This window comes from Conger conger, chromosome 11, assembly GCF_963514075.1.
Source record: "Conger conger chromosome 11, fConCon1.1, whole genome shotgun sequence".
In the NCBI taxonomy this organism is placed as follows: domain Eukaryota; kingdom Metazoa; phylum Chordata; class Actinopteri; order Anguilliformes; family Congridae; genus Conger; species Conger conger.
The window spans coordinates 46,990,559-47,001,668 of record NC_083770.1 but is presented as its reverse complement, the minus strand read 5'-3'; the positions used below and the strand labels follow the sequence as shown (position 1 = coordinate 47,001,668).

Sequence of the window (11,110 nt, the reverse complement as noted above, 5' to 3'; positions counted from 1 at the left end):
TTGTAACGTAGCAAAACTGCTGATCGACACAGTAACTTGTGATGTCATAGGTGCATGTAATAAGCTTGAATTTATTTTTCATTGAAAAATACATTCCTTTAGGACTGCGCTACTCAACTCCACATCCTGTGGGCTGTAAGGGTCTGCCGGCATTTGCTTCAGCCGTGCGCTACACCACCTGATTTCACTAATTGGCTTATTATCTGAACCAAGCAGGTGTAGGTGCAAGCGAATACTTGCAGACACTGCGGCCCGCAGGACGTGGAGTTGAGTAGCGCTGCTTTAGCATGTGAATATTGTGACTGTTCGAATGTTATGAGGAATGTTCTGTTGAGAAGTGTAACAGTATAAGTGTGTTGCTTTGTGCATAATTATTTAACACACAGCTTTCCTCCCCAACAGATGCAAGGCACAGTTGCTCAAGGAGAGGTAACTTGTCTCTCCACTGGTGCTGAGGTGTAGCAGTAGTCTAGATACAGCTGCAAGCATAACTCACTAACCTAGATATGCCCGGGTCTCTAGGACAGAGTCTCTCAACATAGCAGAGGAGTGATGTCACTCGTTCTAACTCCCGTGGGGCAGTAGTGCATCCTCCGCGTATGCCTGGTAGCAGCAGCTTTAGGGCTGCGTGCGCGTGTGTGCGTGGATGTGTATGTGTGTGTGTGCGTGTGTGCCTGTGCGTGTGTGTGTGCGTGGATGTGTATGTGTGTGTGTGTGTGTGTGTGTGCGTGTGTGCGTGTGTGCATGGATGTGTATGTGTATGTGTGTGCGTGTGCGCGTGTGCGCGTGTGTGTGCGTGTGCGTGTGTGTGTGTGTGCGTATGTGTGTGACGCTGTTATCTGTGTTTCAGACGGGTTCCGAGGGCCAGGACAGACCAGCAGAGGAAACTGCATCGTTTGGAGGCTGAGATGAGGCAGCTGACCATGGTGAACACAGAGAAAAACCTTTTTGAAAAACCTTAAACAGCGGTGGGGTGTGGTAATGGTTTATTGCTCATGAAGTGTCTTCACAGTACCTGTGAATGGCATTTCACCTTTCCTCCCTTTCAGGTGCGACATCACAAATATGCGATTTCTTGGAAAAAGATATTGCAAGAAACCTACTCTTCAAAGGGTTAATCAGAAACCTACTCTTCAAAGGGTTAATCACACACTTAAAAAAATGTGCTGCATCTTTTTACTGCTCCCACCCATGCAGAGTGTGGCCTCTTTATTACGCCAATCTCTCTTTCCCTTTCTCTCTCTCTCTCTCTCTCTCTCTCACTATCCTTGTGACTGTGATGTACCACTCACTTTTCACTTGTTAAACAACAATAAAAAAATATCCATTTATATAAATTATAGCACTAGCTATCACCGACTTAACATGGTCGCTCTTGTAGAAGAAACGTCCAGAGTTCAGAACACTTCCTGTTCTAATACCTTGTATAACCCCTGATGGGCGGATGTGGCCTGCACCTTGCTTGCCTTTCTATGGGTTTTCTATAGGGCGCCTTAGTCCATAACGGGATAATAAACCTGCTTGAAAGTGGTTTTATGGTACCTGTTCCAGGAGTACGGTGACCCAGGTGCGCTGCGCTCCACCTCCACCCCGTCCCTCGTGTCTCTGGACCCCCCCGCCGGCCCCGGGGCCCCCGACCTGGCCACCTTCAAGCTGCTGCGTCACCTGCAGAGCCGCGTCCGTCAGCTGCGGGCGGAGAACTCTGTGCACCTGGGCACGCACCTGGGCACGCACCTGGGCACGCACCTGGGCACGCACCTGGAGACGCAGCTGGGCTCACACCTGGGCACGCACCTGGGCACACACCTGGGCACGCACCTGGGCACACACCTGGAGACGCAGCTGGCCACACACCTGGGCTCACACCTGGAGACGCACCTGGGCACGCACCTGGGCTCACACCTGGGCTCGCCGGTTACCACGGAGCTCGCCGGATCGTACCTGGAGACGGTGAGTCCTCGTTGAGCCCCTGGCCTGGCCCTCTTTCCCGCTCAGATCCAGCTCACTGGGGCTAATGTGCGTTAGCGCAGTCATTCACACTGTGGATATGGTGTGTTAGCATTAGCAGGTACGGCTAACTGGGGGGGTAATGTGTCTTAGCATTAGCGGGTACGGCTAACTGGGGGGGTAATGTGTCTTAGCATTAGCGGATACAGCTAACTGGGGGGGTAATGTGCGTTAGCATTAGCCGAGATGCTCACACTTTGTGTAATGTGCGTTAGCGGAGACGGCTAACTTAGCGCACCACTGTTCTCCACACAGATCAGCCCGCCTTCCGAGCACAGCCCGATGAGGAGCCGAGCCCACATCAGGACGGTCCTCAACTGAACGGGATCCCCCGGTCCTCCGACACGCGGCGCTCAGGTGCAGTACGGTGCACTGTGGAAACACTGCGGTCAGGTCATTTCAAAAAGGAGTCGTCGTCCCCCACCCCCCCCCTCTCTCAGGCTGGACCACTGCGCGTGATCGAGGGTCTCATCCACGCCACAGGGCCTGGCCCCAGCTGTCAGAACAGCCTGTAAAACTCCTGACACGTTCGGAACACGAGTCTCACACGGTTTTTTTACTACCGTAGTAAAGACAGAGGACACAGTAAGACTGCTGTGATATCCTCCCGAGAGTTTCATGACCTCTTACACACAGCGTGACCTCAACACCCTGTTCATGTCCTCGTGAAGCGTTCGCTCACCCCGTGTGAAGCAGAGACTGAGTGGTGTTGAATACTGGAGTGAGCATTGGGGTCATGGTTAAGGCTATCGCATACAGCACTGTATAACTGCAGTGTAATTTTATCATGTTTTTTTTAATATAATTATTCAAATACTAAAATGGGGCAACTGCCAAATCACTGCAGTTTGTAAGCGGGAGCAAAGTTTCACTTTTAATATTGAAATATTTCCCCCATTTCTTGGTCCACGTTTCCTAATAAAGCACAAACGCACTTGTCATTGTCATTTGAATTTTATTTTAAAAAGTCAACAATCCACTTTACACAGGCGGCTTCCACTTTTCAATAAGGTGCAGTAAGATCGTCTGGATCAACAAAGAAAGATAAACATTACATTCTGTAGCCCAATCAGACCCCTAACTCTCCACCGTATGTGCTTTTCAGTTCTTTTCAGCAGGCTGACTGCGTAGCTCCTGTGTAGTTCACACAGGCGTAGTGCTGTTGCATAGCAGTTTCCAGGAGGGGTTCACACTCAAAAGTGTGAGGTCAGCGCACTTCGCTTTTCACTCCTGGAGGCCAGATTCCTTTGGACTGGACTTTAATGATCAAAAGCTCCTGCATCCGTTTATTATACAGGTTGTGTCGGGTTCGGTGCCAGGCAATTTTATTGCCGTTTGTACGAAAGTAAGATATGGCCAATATAACCTCTGATGCGCTGCTGATGCTGTAAGTTAAGGGAAAATGTCAGTTGCCTAATCACAGTCATCTAAACCTCGTCTTCATGTTTTTACCAGCCACACCCACAAGCAGGGCTGTACAGACTCATGCCCTCAGCCAAATAATGAAGCGAGATAAAACATTTCTCCCTCACAAGGCGACACCTGTGTGCGTCTTCTTCCACAAATGTAGAAACAGAATGCTCTGTCATGTAAAAAAACGAAGAGAACCATTATCATTGGCTACCGTGGCTGATGAAATATGGCCGAATTTCCATACTGCGCATCTGTACTTTAGTGTCTCTCGCTGCTTGCTGCAAAATGGAGACATTACAAAATGGCAGCAGTACTTGAGGGGCACCATCTTAATGCTAATGGAATCAGTGGGGATGGATCCTGGCACTGTGGGATTTTGCCACCGAAGGCTTCACACGTTCCTGGAGCCCAGGAAGGGAAGTCAAACTGCCGTCTGCTAGGAGTCAAACGCCAAACCCCACCCGCTTTCTCACAAACACTCAACACACAACACAACTGTACTGGCACTGCTTCGAATGTGATATTAGCGTAGCTTATCTGTGGTACCGCAACCAAACGCCCTGAACATCGAACACAAAGGTAACCAATTCAGCTTGTATTATGTGTACTGAAAGCCAAATAACCACGGATAAATGCTGAATGAAAATGCAAAATGACCGACGACTACTACTGTAAGCCTGAGTGAGTTTTTCTTCAGAGGAAGCTTGGCTCTACGATTGAGAAATGTGTGGTTGATATATTTACGGTAATATGTTACGTTTTTATATATGCATGTAAAGCGGAGAAGGGTTTTGTGGGTGGCACTCCAGGCCTGTTCGACACTGTTGCTGACGCTTGGCGGTGGTTAGGGCAGGTGTGTCCAGGTGTGTCCAGGTGTGTCCAGGTGTGTCCAGGTGTGTCCAGGTGTGCGGTCCCCACTGTAGAGCCACGGCTATCTGACAGCAGGTCCCTCAATCAATCACACTCCCTTTCCACACAGACTCATCACATCCTGATGGGGGTCATGTCCAGGAACAAAATGACCCAAACAGTCTTGGTCGCCATTGGAAGGCCACTCTAGAAAGGAGAGAAGTCCCGCCCAGGATTGAGACAGACTGATCGTCTGGGGTTGGGTGGAGGGCGATCTTAATTTCTCTTTTTTATCACTTTAATTTCAGTGGTGAAATTTATTTATTCCAGAGTCTATCAAAAACGTAAAAATTGGTCATTAGGAGGATTTGTGCAAACGTCGGCGGGACTTCCATCCTTTCTAGGGCGGCCATCTTGTGTCGACTGTAAGCCGAAGGCTCTTTCGGACAGGAAGGTACAATTTGGCTGTCGAAACTCAGTCCACACTTTCGCCAATTCGGCGAAATGCATTTGGCCCAAAAGACGACACATTTAGAACGAGCACTGGGCCTGAGGAGGCACGGTTCAGCTTTGTCACCGAATCTGAATGGTCAAAGGTCAAAGGTCAGAGGTCAGGGAGTCGGGCTACAGCTCCATCTCCTCATCCGTGGAGGCCTGGGCGGCGGGGGTGCAGTACAGCCCGGCGGGGGCGGCGGTGTCCGGGGGCGCCGGGGGCCGGGGGCCCACGGGCTGGGGGGCCTGTCTGCAGGAGGCCTGTCTCCTCTGCTTCTCCACGGAGTCCTTCAGCCTGCGGGACAGCGCCTCCTCCGGGGGCCTCCACAGCACCAGCTCCATGCAGGAGTGACTCCTGGGGGGGGTCAGCACCCACCGAGGGAGGGGGGGGTCAGCACACACCAGAGCTCACAGGGACACATGACAAGGGGGGTGAATCACAAAGCAGGATTACTTGAGTTAGCTGGATAAGAACAGCTGCGTTCACTCCAGTCCATGTTCCAGTTTGGAAGGGTTCCGGGTTTTAGTCAGCGAGCTTATATGCTGATGCTCCCATAATAACGGACTTAAATTGTGGATACTCAAATCTGGCCCTCAAATCCAGCATTAGTTTCTCCAAGGTAATTAACTCAACAATTAGTGCTTTGCGGATTAGCCAGACTTTTTCACACCTGACTCCCAGGTAAAGGGAGGGTGGAAAAGCAGCAGTTCTCAGCCCAGGAGGACTGTGAGCTGAGTAAGGGGTTTAAATGGGCCTGTCAGCCGTGCTGTAAAGAGAGGAGTACTCACATGGACTGTGCCACGTTCTGTGGGAGGATGTCTCCAAACCCCTGCTGTAGCCCCGCCCTCAGGCTCTCTGACATCACCAGTACTGGTCTGTTTGGCTCCACGTCCAGATCTTCATCGTCATCGTCATCCTCCAGTGTTATCCTGAAAACGGAAATCATTTGAAATGAAAACAGCACAAGTCCATGCATTATCCAACCTGCTTGGTCAGGGTTCACTGGAGCCTACATGCATTGGGCGAGAGGCAGGAATACACCCTGGACAGGTCTCTTATCCATTGCAGGGCGCCATTGAGTCACTCACACACACACACACACACACACATCAAAGTCTCACACTCATACCTACACACACACACATCATTCACTCACACATTCTTACCTACACACACACACATCATTCACTCACACACTCACACCTACACACACACACCATTCACTCACACACTCATACCTATATATACACATACACACACACACATACACACACACACACCATTCGCTCACACACTCATACCTATGGGAAAATTTAGACTCTCCAACTAGCCTAACCTGCACGTCTATGGACTATGGGAGGAAACCCACACAGGCACGGGGACAACATACAAACTCCACACACAAAGGCCCAGGCGAACCCAGGAGCTTTATGCTGTGAGGTGCTCTGCCGCCCTACCCACTGTAACCTCTGTGCCACCCCACGACACGACACCACTCACCCATGACTGTAAACATTACAGCAAAATTCGGTTTCACCCCCACCATAAAATTTCAGTTCCTCTTCCCCCCTCCCTGGCGCACCTCTCCTCAATCTCCTGCAGCGTTCTCTGTGCCGCCTCCACCTCCATGCGGAGCCCTCCCGGCTTGGGGCGGGGCTGGGGCGGGGGCGCGGGGGCCGGGTACCCCGGGCCGGTCTCGGGAGCGGGGCAGCGCCGGCTGTGGGTGGGGCTGGTGCCCAGCTGCAGGCCCGGGGCCGGGTCCGGGGCGGAGCCGCCGCCGCCGCCCCCCCCGCGAGGGGCCCAGCCGGGCCACCGCTTCGGCCCCGGGTCCTCCCACGCCGCGGGGCCCAACTCCCCCATCAGCCTCCTCCTCTTGGGGCTGCTGCCTCTGGAAAGGAGGTCAAGGACAGAATTGGCACGTCGACCCAGATCTGCCTGTGAAGCGATCGCAGCCACTCGCGCACTGACTTGTGTGAGCTGCGCTGGGTATGAGCCTCAGCTACATGTACCGTCACGCAGAACTACACTCACTTTATTAGGTATTTATTCATTTTTAGACTTATTGGTCTTCTGCTGCTGTTGCCTGTCCATTTAGAGTTATGATGCGTTGTGTGTTACAAGTGTTGTAACGTGTGGTTATTTGCGTTACTGTCACCTTCCTGTCAGCCTTGGACAGTCTTCAACTCTGTCTTTTTCCCCACAGAACTGCTGCTCACTGGATATTTTTTGTTTTTCGCGCCATTCTATGCAAACTCTAGAGACTCCCAGGAGATCAGCAGTTTCTGAGATACTCAAACCACCCTGTCTGGCAACAATCATTCCACGGTCAAAGTCACTCAGATCACATTTCTTCCACATTTGGTCTGAACAGCAGCCGAACCTCTTGACCAGAGAGTGCTGGTGTGCAGGTGTACCTCATATAGTGCTCAATGAGCGTATTTGAGGCACGTCTTAAACACGGCTGCTGAGCTGCTCTCTACACTTATCAGCTCTGTACTAGTCTGGGGGGCACCAAGACGTTCTGTAGTTCTTATATTGGCAAGTTGGGTGTCTTAGGGCCCTTGAGCAAGGCCCTTAGCCCTGCATTGTTCCAGGGGAGGATTTTCTCCTGCTTAGTCTAATCAACTGTACGTCACTCTGGATAAGAGCCTCTGCCAAATGCCATTAATGTAATGTAACATAATGTAACAATGTAATGTAATGTAATGTTTTAACTACTGCCTTGGCTCCTGCAGGACCTTGTGACAGGAACAGTAAGACACATTCCTGGCTGAAGCACACCCTTGTTTTGAGAATTTCAACCACCTATCCCTCAGGGATCACCAGCTCTGGCCCCTGAATCCAAATTCAGCCCTGGTTCGATTTTCTCCTGGTTAATTAGTGCTACTGACAGCCAGACTGTGTTCACACCTGACTCCCAGGTAAAGGGAGGGTGGAAAAAGCAGTAGCTCTTGGCCTTCGAGGACCTTGAGTTGCTGATCCCTGGTCTATCCCAATGCTGAGAAGCTCTGACAAAGGTAGGTTTGAGTCCCAGCAGCTCCTGACCACTGCAGGGTTGACCCTCTTCCCAGTTCAGGCTTTCACTCACTCATCGCCCAGACTTCTCCGGTGCTTCCTCAGACAACGCCTTTCCCAGCTCCTGAATCGGTCACGGAAAGAGAGGAGGGACAAAAAGGTTGCCTTAGTCCCTGCATGTGGAGTATGGCCCTGGGTTATGGCACTTTTATAAGCATCCCTCTTACGGGAGATGGGTGTTAGTGATGCATGCAACCCAAACCAGAACATTTTCCAACTTCAATCAGTCAAAGGCTGGAAAGATTTTATTTTTGATTGTATATTGTTTCTGAAGCTGAATGCACAAGCACAACATGCAGGTGGGATACATGCTCCAGGTGCTTCTCAGATGCAAACGCGAATATTAACGCTGCCCAGAGAGACTTACGCGCTTGTGCTGGACTCTCCTGCAAAGTGCATTGCGTCCACACCCCCCCGGCTCACTTCCTGGTTTGCAGTGATACCGAACCCGGAAATGGGGTACACCGGTGACAGGAACCCCAGTTCGCTTCTCACTGGACCAGGTCTGTGCATTTTCACAAAGGGAGGGTGTGTGTGTGTGTGTTCTCAAGGTGCAGGAGTAAGTTTGGAAAATGAAACGCTTCACTCCAGAGGTATTCTGAGCATCATTCGTGGACAAAAACAGCCCTGAACAGGTTTCCGAGGACGTTGATACAATGGTATGGGTGACGTCAGACTGTAGGGGCCACTGTGTGGACAATCGACCTAGAACAGAGGAGACTTAAATTCATAAAATGATACAAATATGAAATTACTGTTACTATATGTCGCTCATGAGTCATACATTTTAGCACAAATGCCACTAGACCACAGCTAATAATATAACATAATGGGGAGGGGGGCGGGGTGTAGCTAATATTGTTGCCAGAAGTTAAGTCACTTAAGCATTTCAGGTTCATCTTGAACTATGACTATAAATATCATGAGTACATTTTTTACACAACCAGCCAACATAGAAATTCAAATATGCGTGGTGCCTAGAGGGACGTTCATTCAAAATGCTTGTTAGTCGTAAAACATCCGGTTTGTTTATTTTGAACACATGGCAATTCTAATGGCGAACTAATGCCAGTGGCGTTGACGTTACTTGCATCGTATTCAAGAAGAAGTTAACGTGTATCTATCAAGTTCATTTGTTGAGAATAACTAACTATAAGCTGTTTCACTTACGCAGTTAGTTAATGTCGACCGGCTATGGTTAGCTAGCAACACGACTCAATTGTCCAAGCTAGCTTATGCGTCCAACTTTTGCACTTTGCACTTGGTCATCAAATGGATGACAAGTCCCAGTAGGATAACAGCGTCAAATATCCTTTTAAAAACTGAAGCGTACCTTAGTTACCACTACATTCGCGTAACGTGGTATCCAGCTGTTGCCTGTACTAGCTTACCTACCCAACGTTTGCAAGTTTGCTTGTCAGTTGCTGCGAGTATTACCTGGAACAACCCTAGCTACAGACGTGGCTAATTGCAGTTAGCTATCCAAATGAACGTTAATGCGTTACTTTAAATTCAACTACGATGTGCAGTTTAGCGAAGAGCCACAGTAAAATTCGCCAAATACAACGTTAACCAAGATAGGCTAGCTAACCGTCACGATAATTCCACTCGTCTGGAAACCTAGATAACAGTTAGCTTATCGTCACTTCACCAGACAACCCAACAACAATTAGCTAGCTAGTAAGTTAAGCTAGCTGAAATATATTCAAAGCCACAAACGGAACAATTACCCACTGTTTCTCAGCTGTTCGGTTTTCAGCCGTTTGGCGTTGCAAAAGCAACGTTAATGCACAATGCCGTTCAACCCGCCTTCATATTAAATCGGTTTGTTTTGGGGAACCCATAAACTAAACGGCAGCACCAGTAGGCCTGGCTGCGTCTGCGAGCGTGCATAACTAATTTCTAGAATACTCAGCCGCTAGTGGTTTTGGGATATGTGGTTCCACGTTTGGTACAACGTTAGTCCATGGGCCCACTATTTCCAAACTACAGTATTCATCTCGATTCAGAAATTCTAGATGAAATCGATCTTATATGTTTGGTTCTGGGTTTTTTTGTGGTTTTTTTTAAAGATAGTATCATTCTGATCCCGATACCACGAAATCAGGATTACACTCACTGAGCACTTTGTTAATGCAAATATTTCATCAGTCAATCATGTGGCAGCAACTACATGCATAAAATAATGCAGTGTCAGCTGTTTTTCAAACCAAATGTCAGAATTGGGAAGGAATGTGACCTAAGTGACTTTGACAGAATGGTTTGAATATCTCAGAAACTGCTGATCTCTTGGGATTTTCACGCACAGCAGTCCCTTGCAGAGCATGGTACGATCCAGTGAGCAGCAGTTCATTTTAAACTAGATAATAGAATATATTTTCAAATAACATCCATAAGGGTTGACACATTTTTATGGCTTGCGGTTTTCTTTTTACCACTGTTGTGTGGGGTTCTTCCAGAAGATATGTTATTGTCCATTTAGAATGGATATTGTTTTGTAAGGGCTTGTGTTAACTGAAACCAACATTTGATCTAATGTTGGTTAATGTAATGTAATGTAATCTAGATTCTAGGTAGGCTTGGATTACAAAAGCATTATCACAATTTTATGGATGCAGGATCACAGTTTGAGATTTAATCCCATCCTATCCTCCTAGCCCAAAATGTTTTGGAAAAACTGGCCCCAGTATTTATTACCAGGTTATTGGGTTACGTAAATATGCAATTTGCAGTGAAGGAATAAAAACTGCCGGTAGATATCTACGGACAGAAATAGCCTACATTTTGCGGTCAGGCTAACGTTTGCTGCTGTCTCCTGTCAGAAATATTAAAGGATCATTTTGTTTTTCTTGGCATTAGTAATTCATGATTTGGCAGTAAGCAAGAACCAGCGGTTAAACAGTCGCCTATATGGAGGCAGGTGTATGCGCACCTGAATAATATATAATATTTCTAATCCCGCCATATCTGTACCCGAGATACGAAGCTGCTCCTTCAACAGTGGTAATGGTCCACAGGGGAGAAAATGAGAAAATAAAAGGAAAAATAAACAAATAAATAAAGGAAGTGAAGATGGCTTACATTTTATTCAGGGAGAGTAGGTTTCAGTTACAATGGTGACATTTAAAACATGTCATGTTAAATTGATATGGAATGTCATACTCGGGTTGTACTTTCACCGTAATGTTTTCTATTTAAGCGGGAAATCTCAATGGTTCATTTCTATTTTATTTTTTGTAAACATTTTTTTTATTTTTACAAATGATTAACTGC

The 11,110-nt window shown here is 48.2% G+C and overlaps 2 protein-coding genes across 6 annotated transcripts in view; one reads left to right on the top strand and one right to left on the bottom strand.

Moving 5' to 3' along the window:
* si:ch211-102c2.8 (trichohyalin) overlaps positions 1-2,522 on the top strand; it is a 24,683-nt gene extending 22,161 nt beyond the window's left edge. The window contains exons 24-26 of the mRNA XM_061259481.1: positions 851-926; positions 1,552-1,950; positions 2,448-2,522. Of these exons, the coding sequence (XP_061115465.1) occupies positions 851-926; positions 1,552-1,950; positions 2,448-2,522 (550 nt within the window). The remainder of the gene's footprint in view (positions 1-850; positions 927-1,551; positions 1,951-2,447) is intronic.
* Positions 2,523-2,942: 420 nt separating this feature from the next.
* On the bottom strand, positions 2,943-9,724 carry ccdc117 (coiled-coil domain containing 117). Of its 5 annotated transcripts, none has more exons than XM_061259297.1 (6): positions 9,568-9,724; positions 8,205-8,542; positions 7,851-7,901; positions 6,306-6,650; positions 5,551-5,691; positions 2,943-5,116 (listed from the first exon to the last, which is right to left on the bottom strand). In XM_061259297.1, the coding sequence occupies exons 2-6, from the start codon at positions 8,348-8,350 to the stop codon at positions 4,894-4,896; spliced, it is 906 nt and encodes a 301-aa protein (XP_061115281.1). In that variant the 5' UTR covers positions 8,351-8,542; positions 9,568-9,724; the 3' UTR covers positions 2,943-4,893. The 5 variants fall into 5 exon arrangements, with proteins under 5 accessions (XP_061115281.1, XP_061115280.1, XP_061115284.1 ...); XM_061259296.1 differs by having other exon boundaries at positions 9,572-9,724; XM_061259300.1 differs by having other exon boundaries at positions 6,345-6,650; positions 9,572-9,724.
* Positions 9,725-11,110: the final 1,386 nt, after the last annotated feature.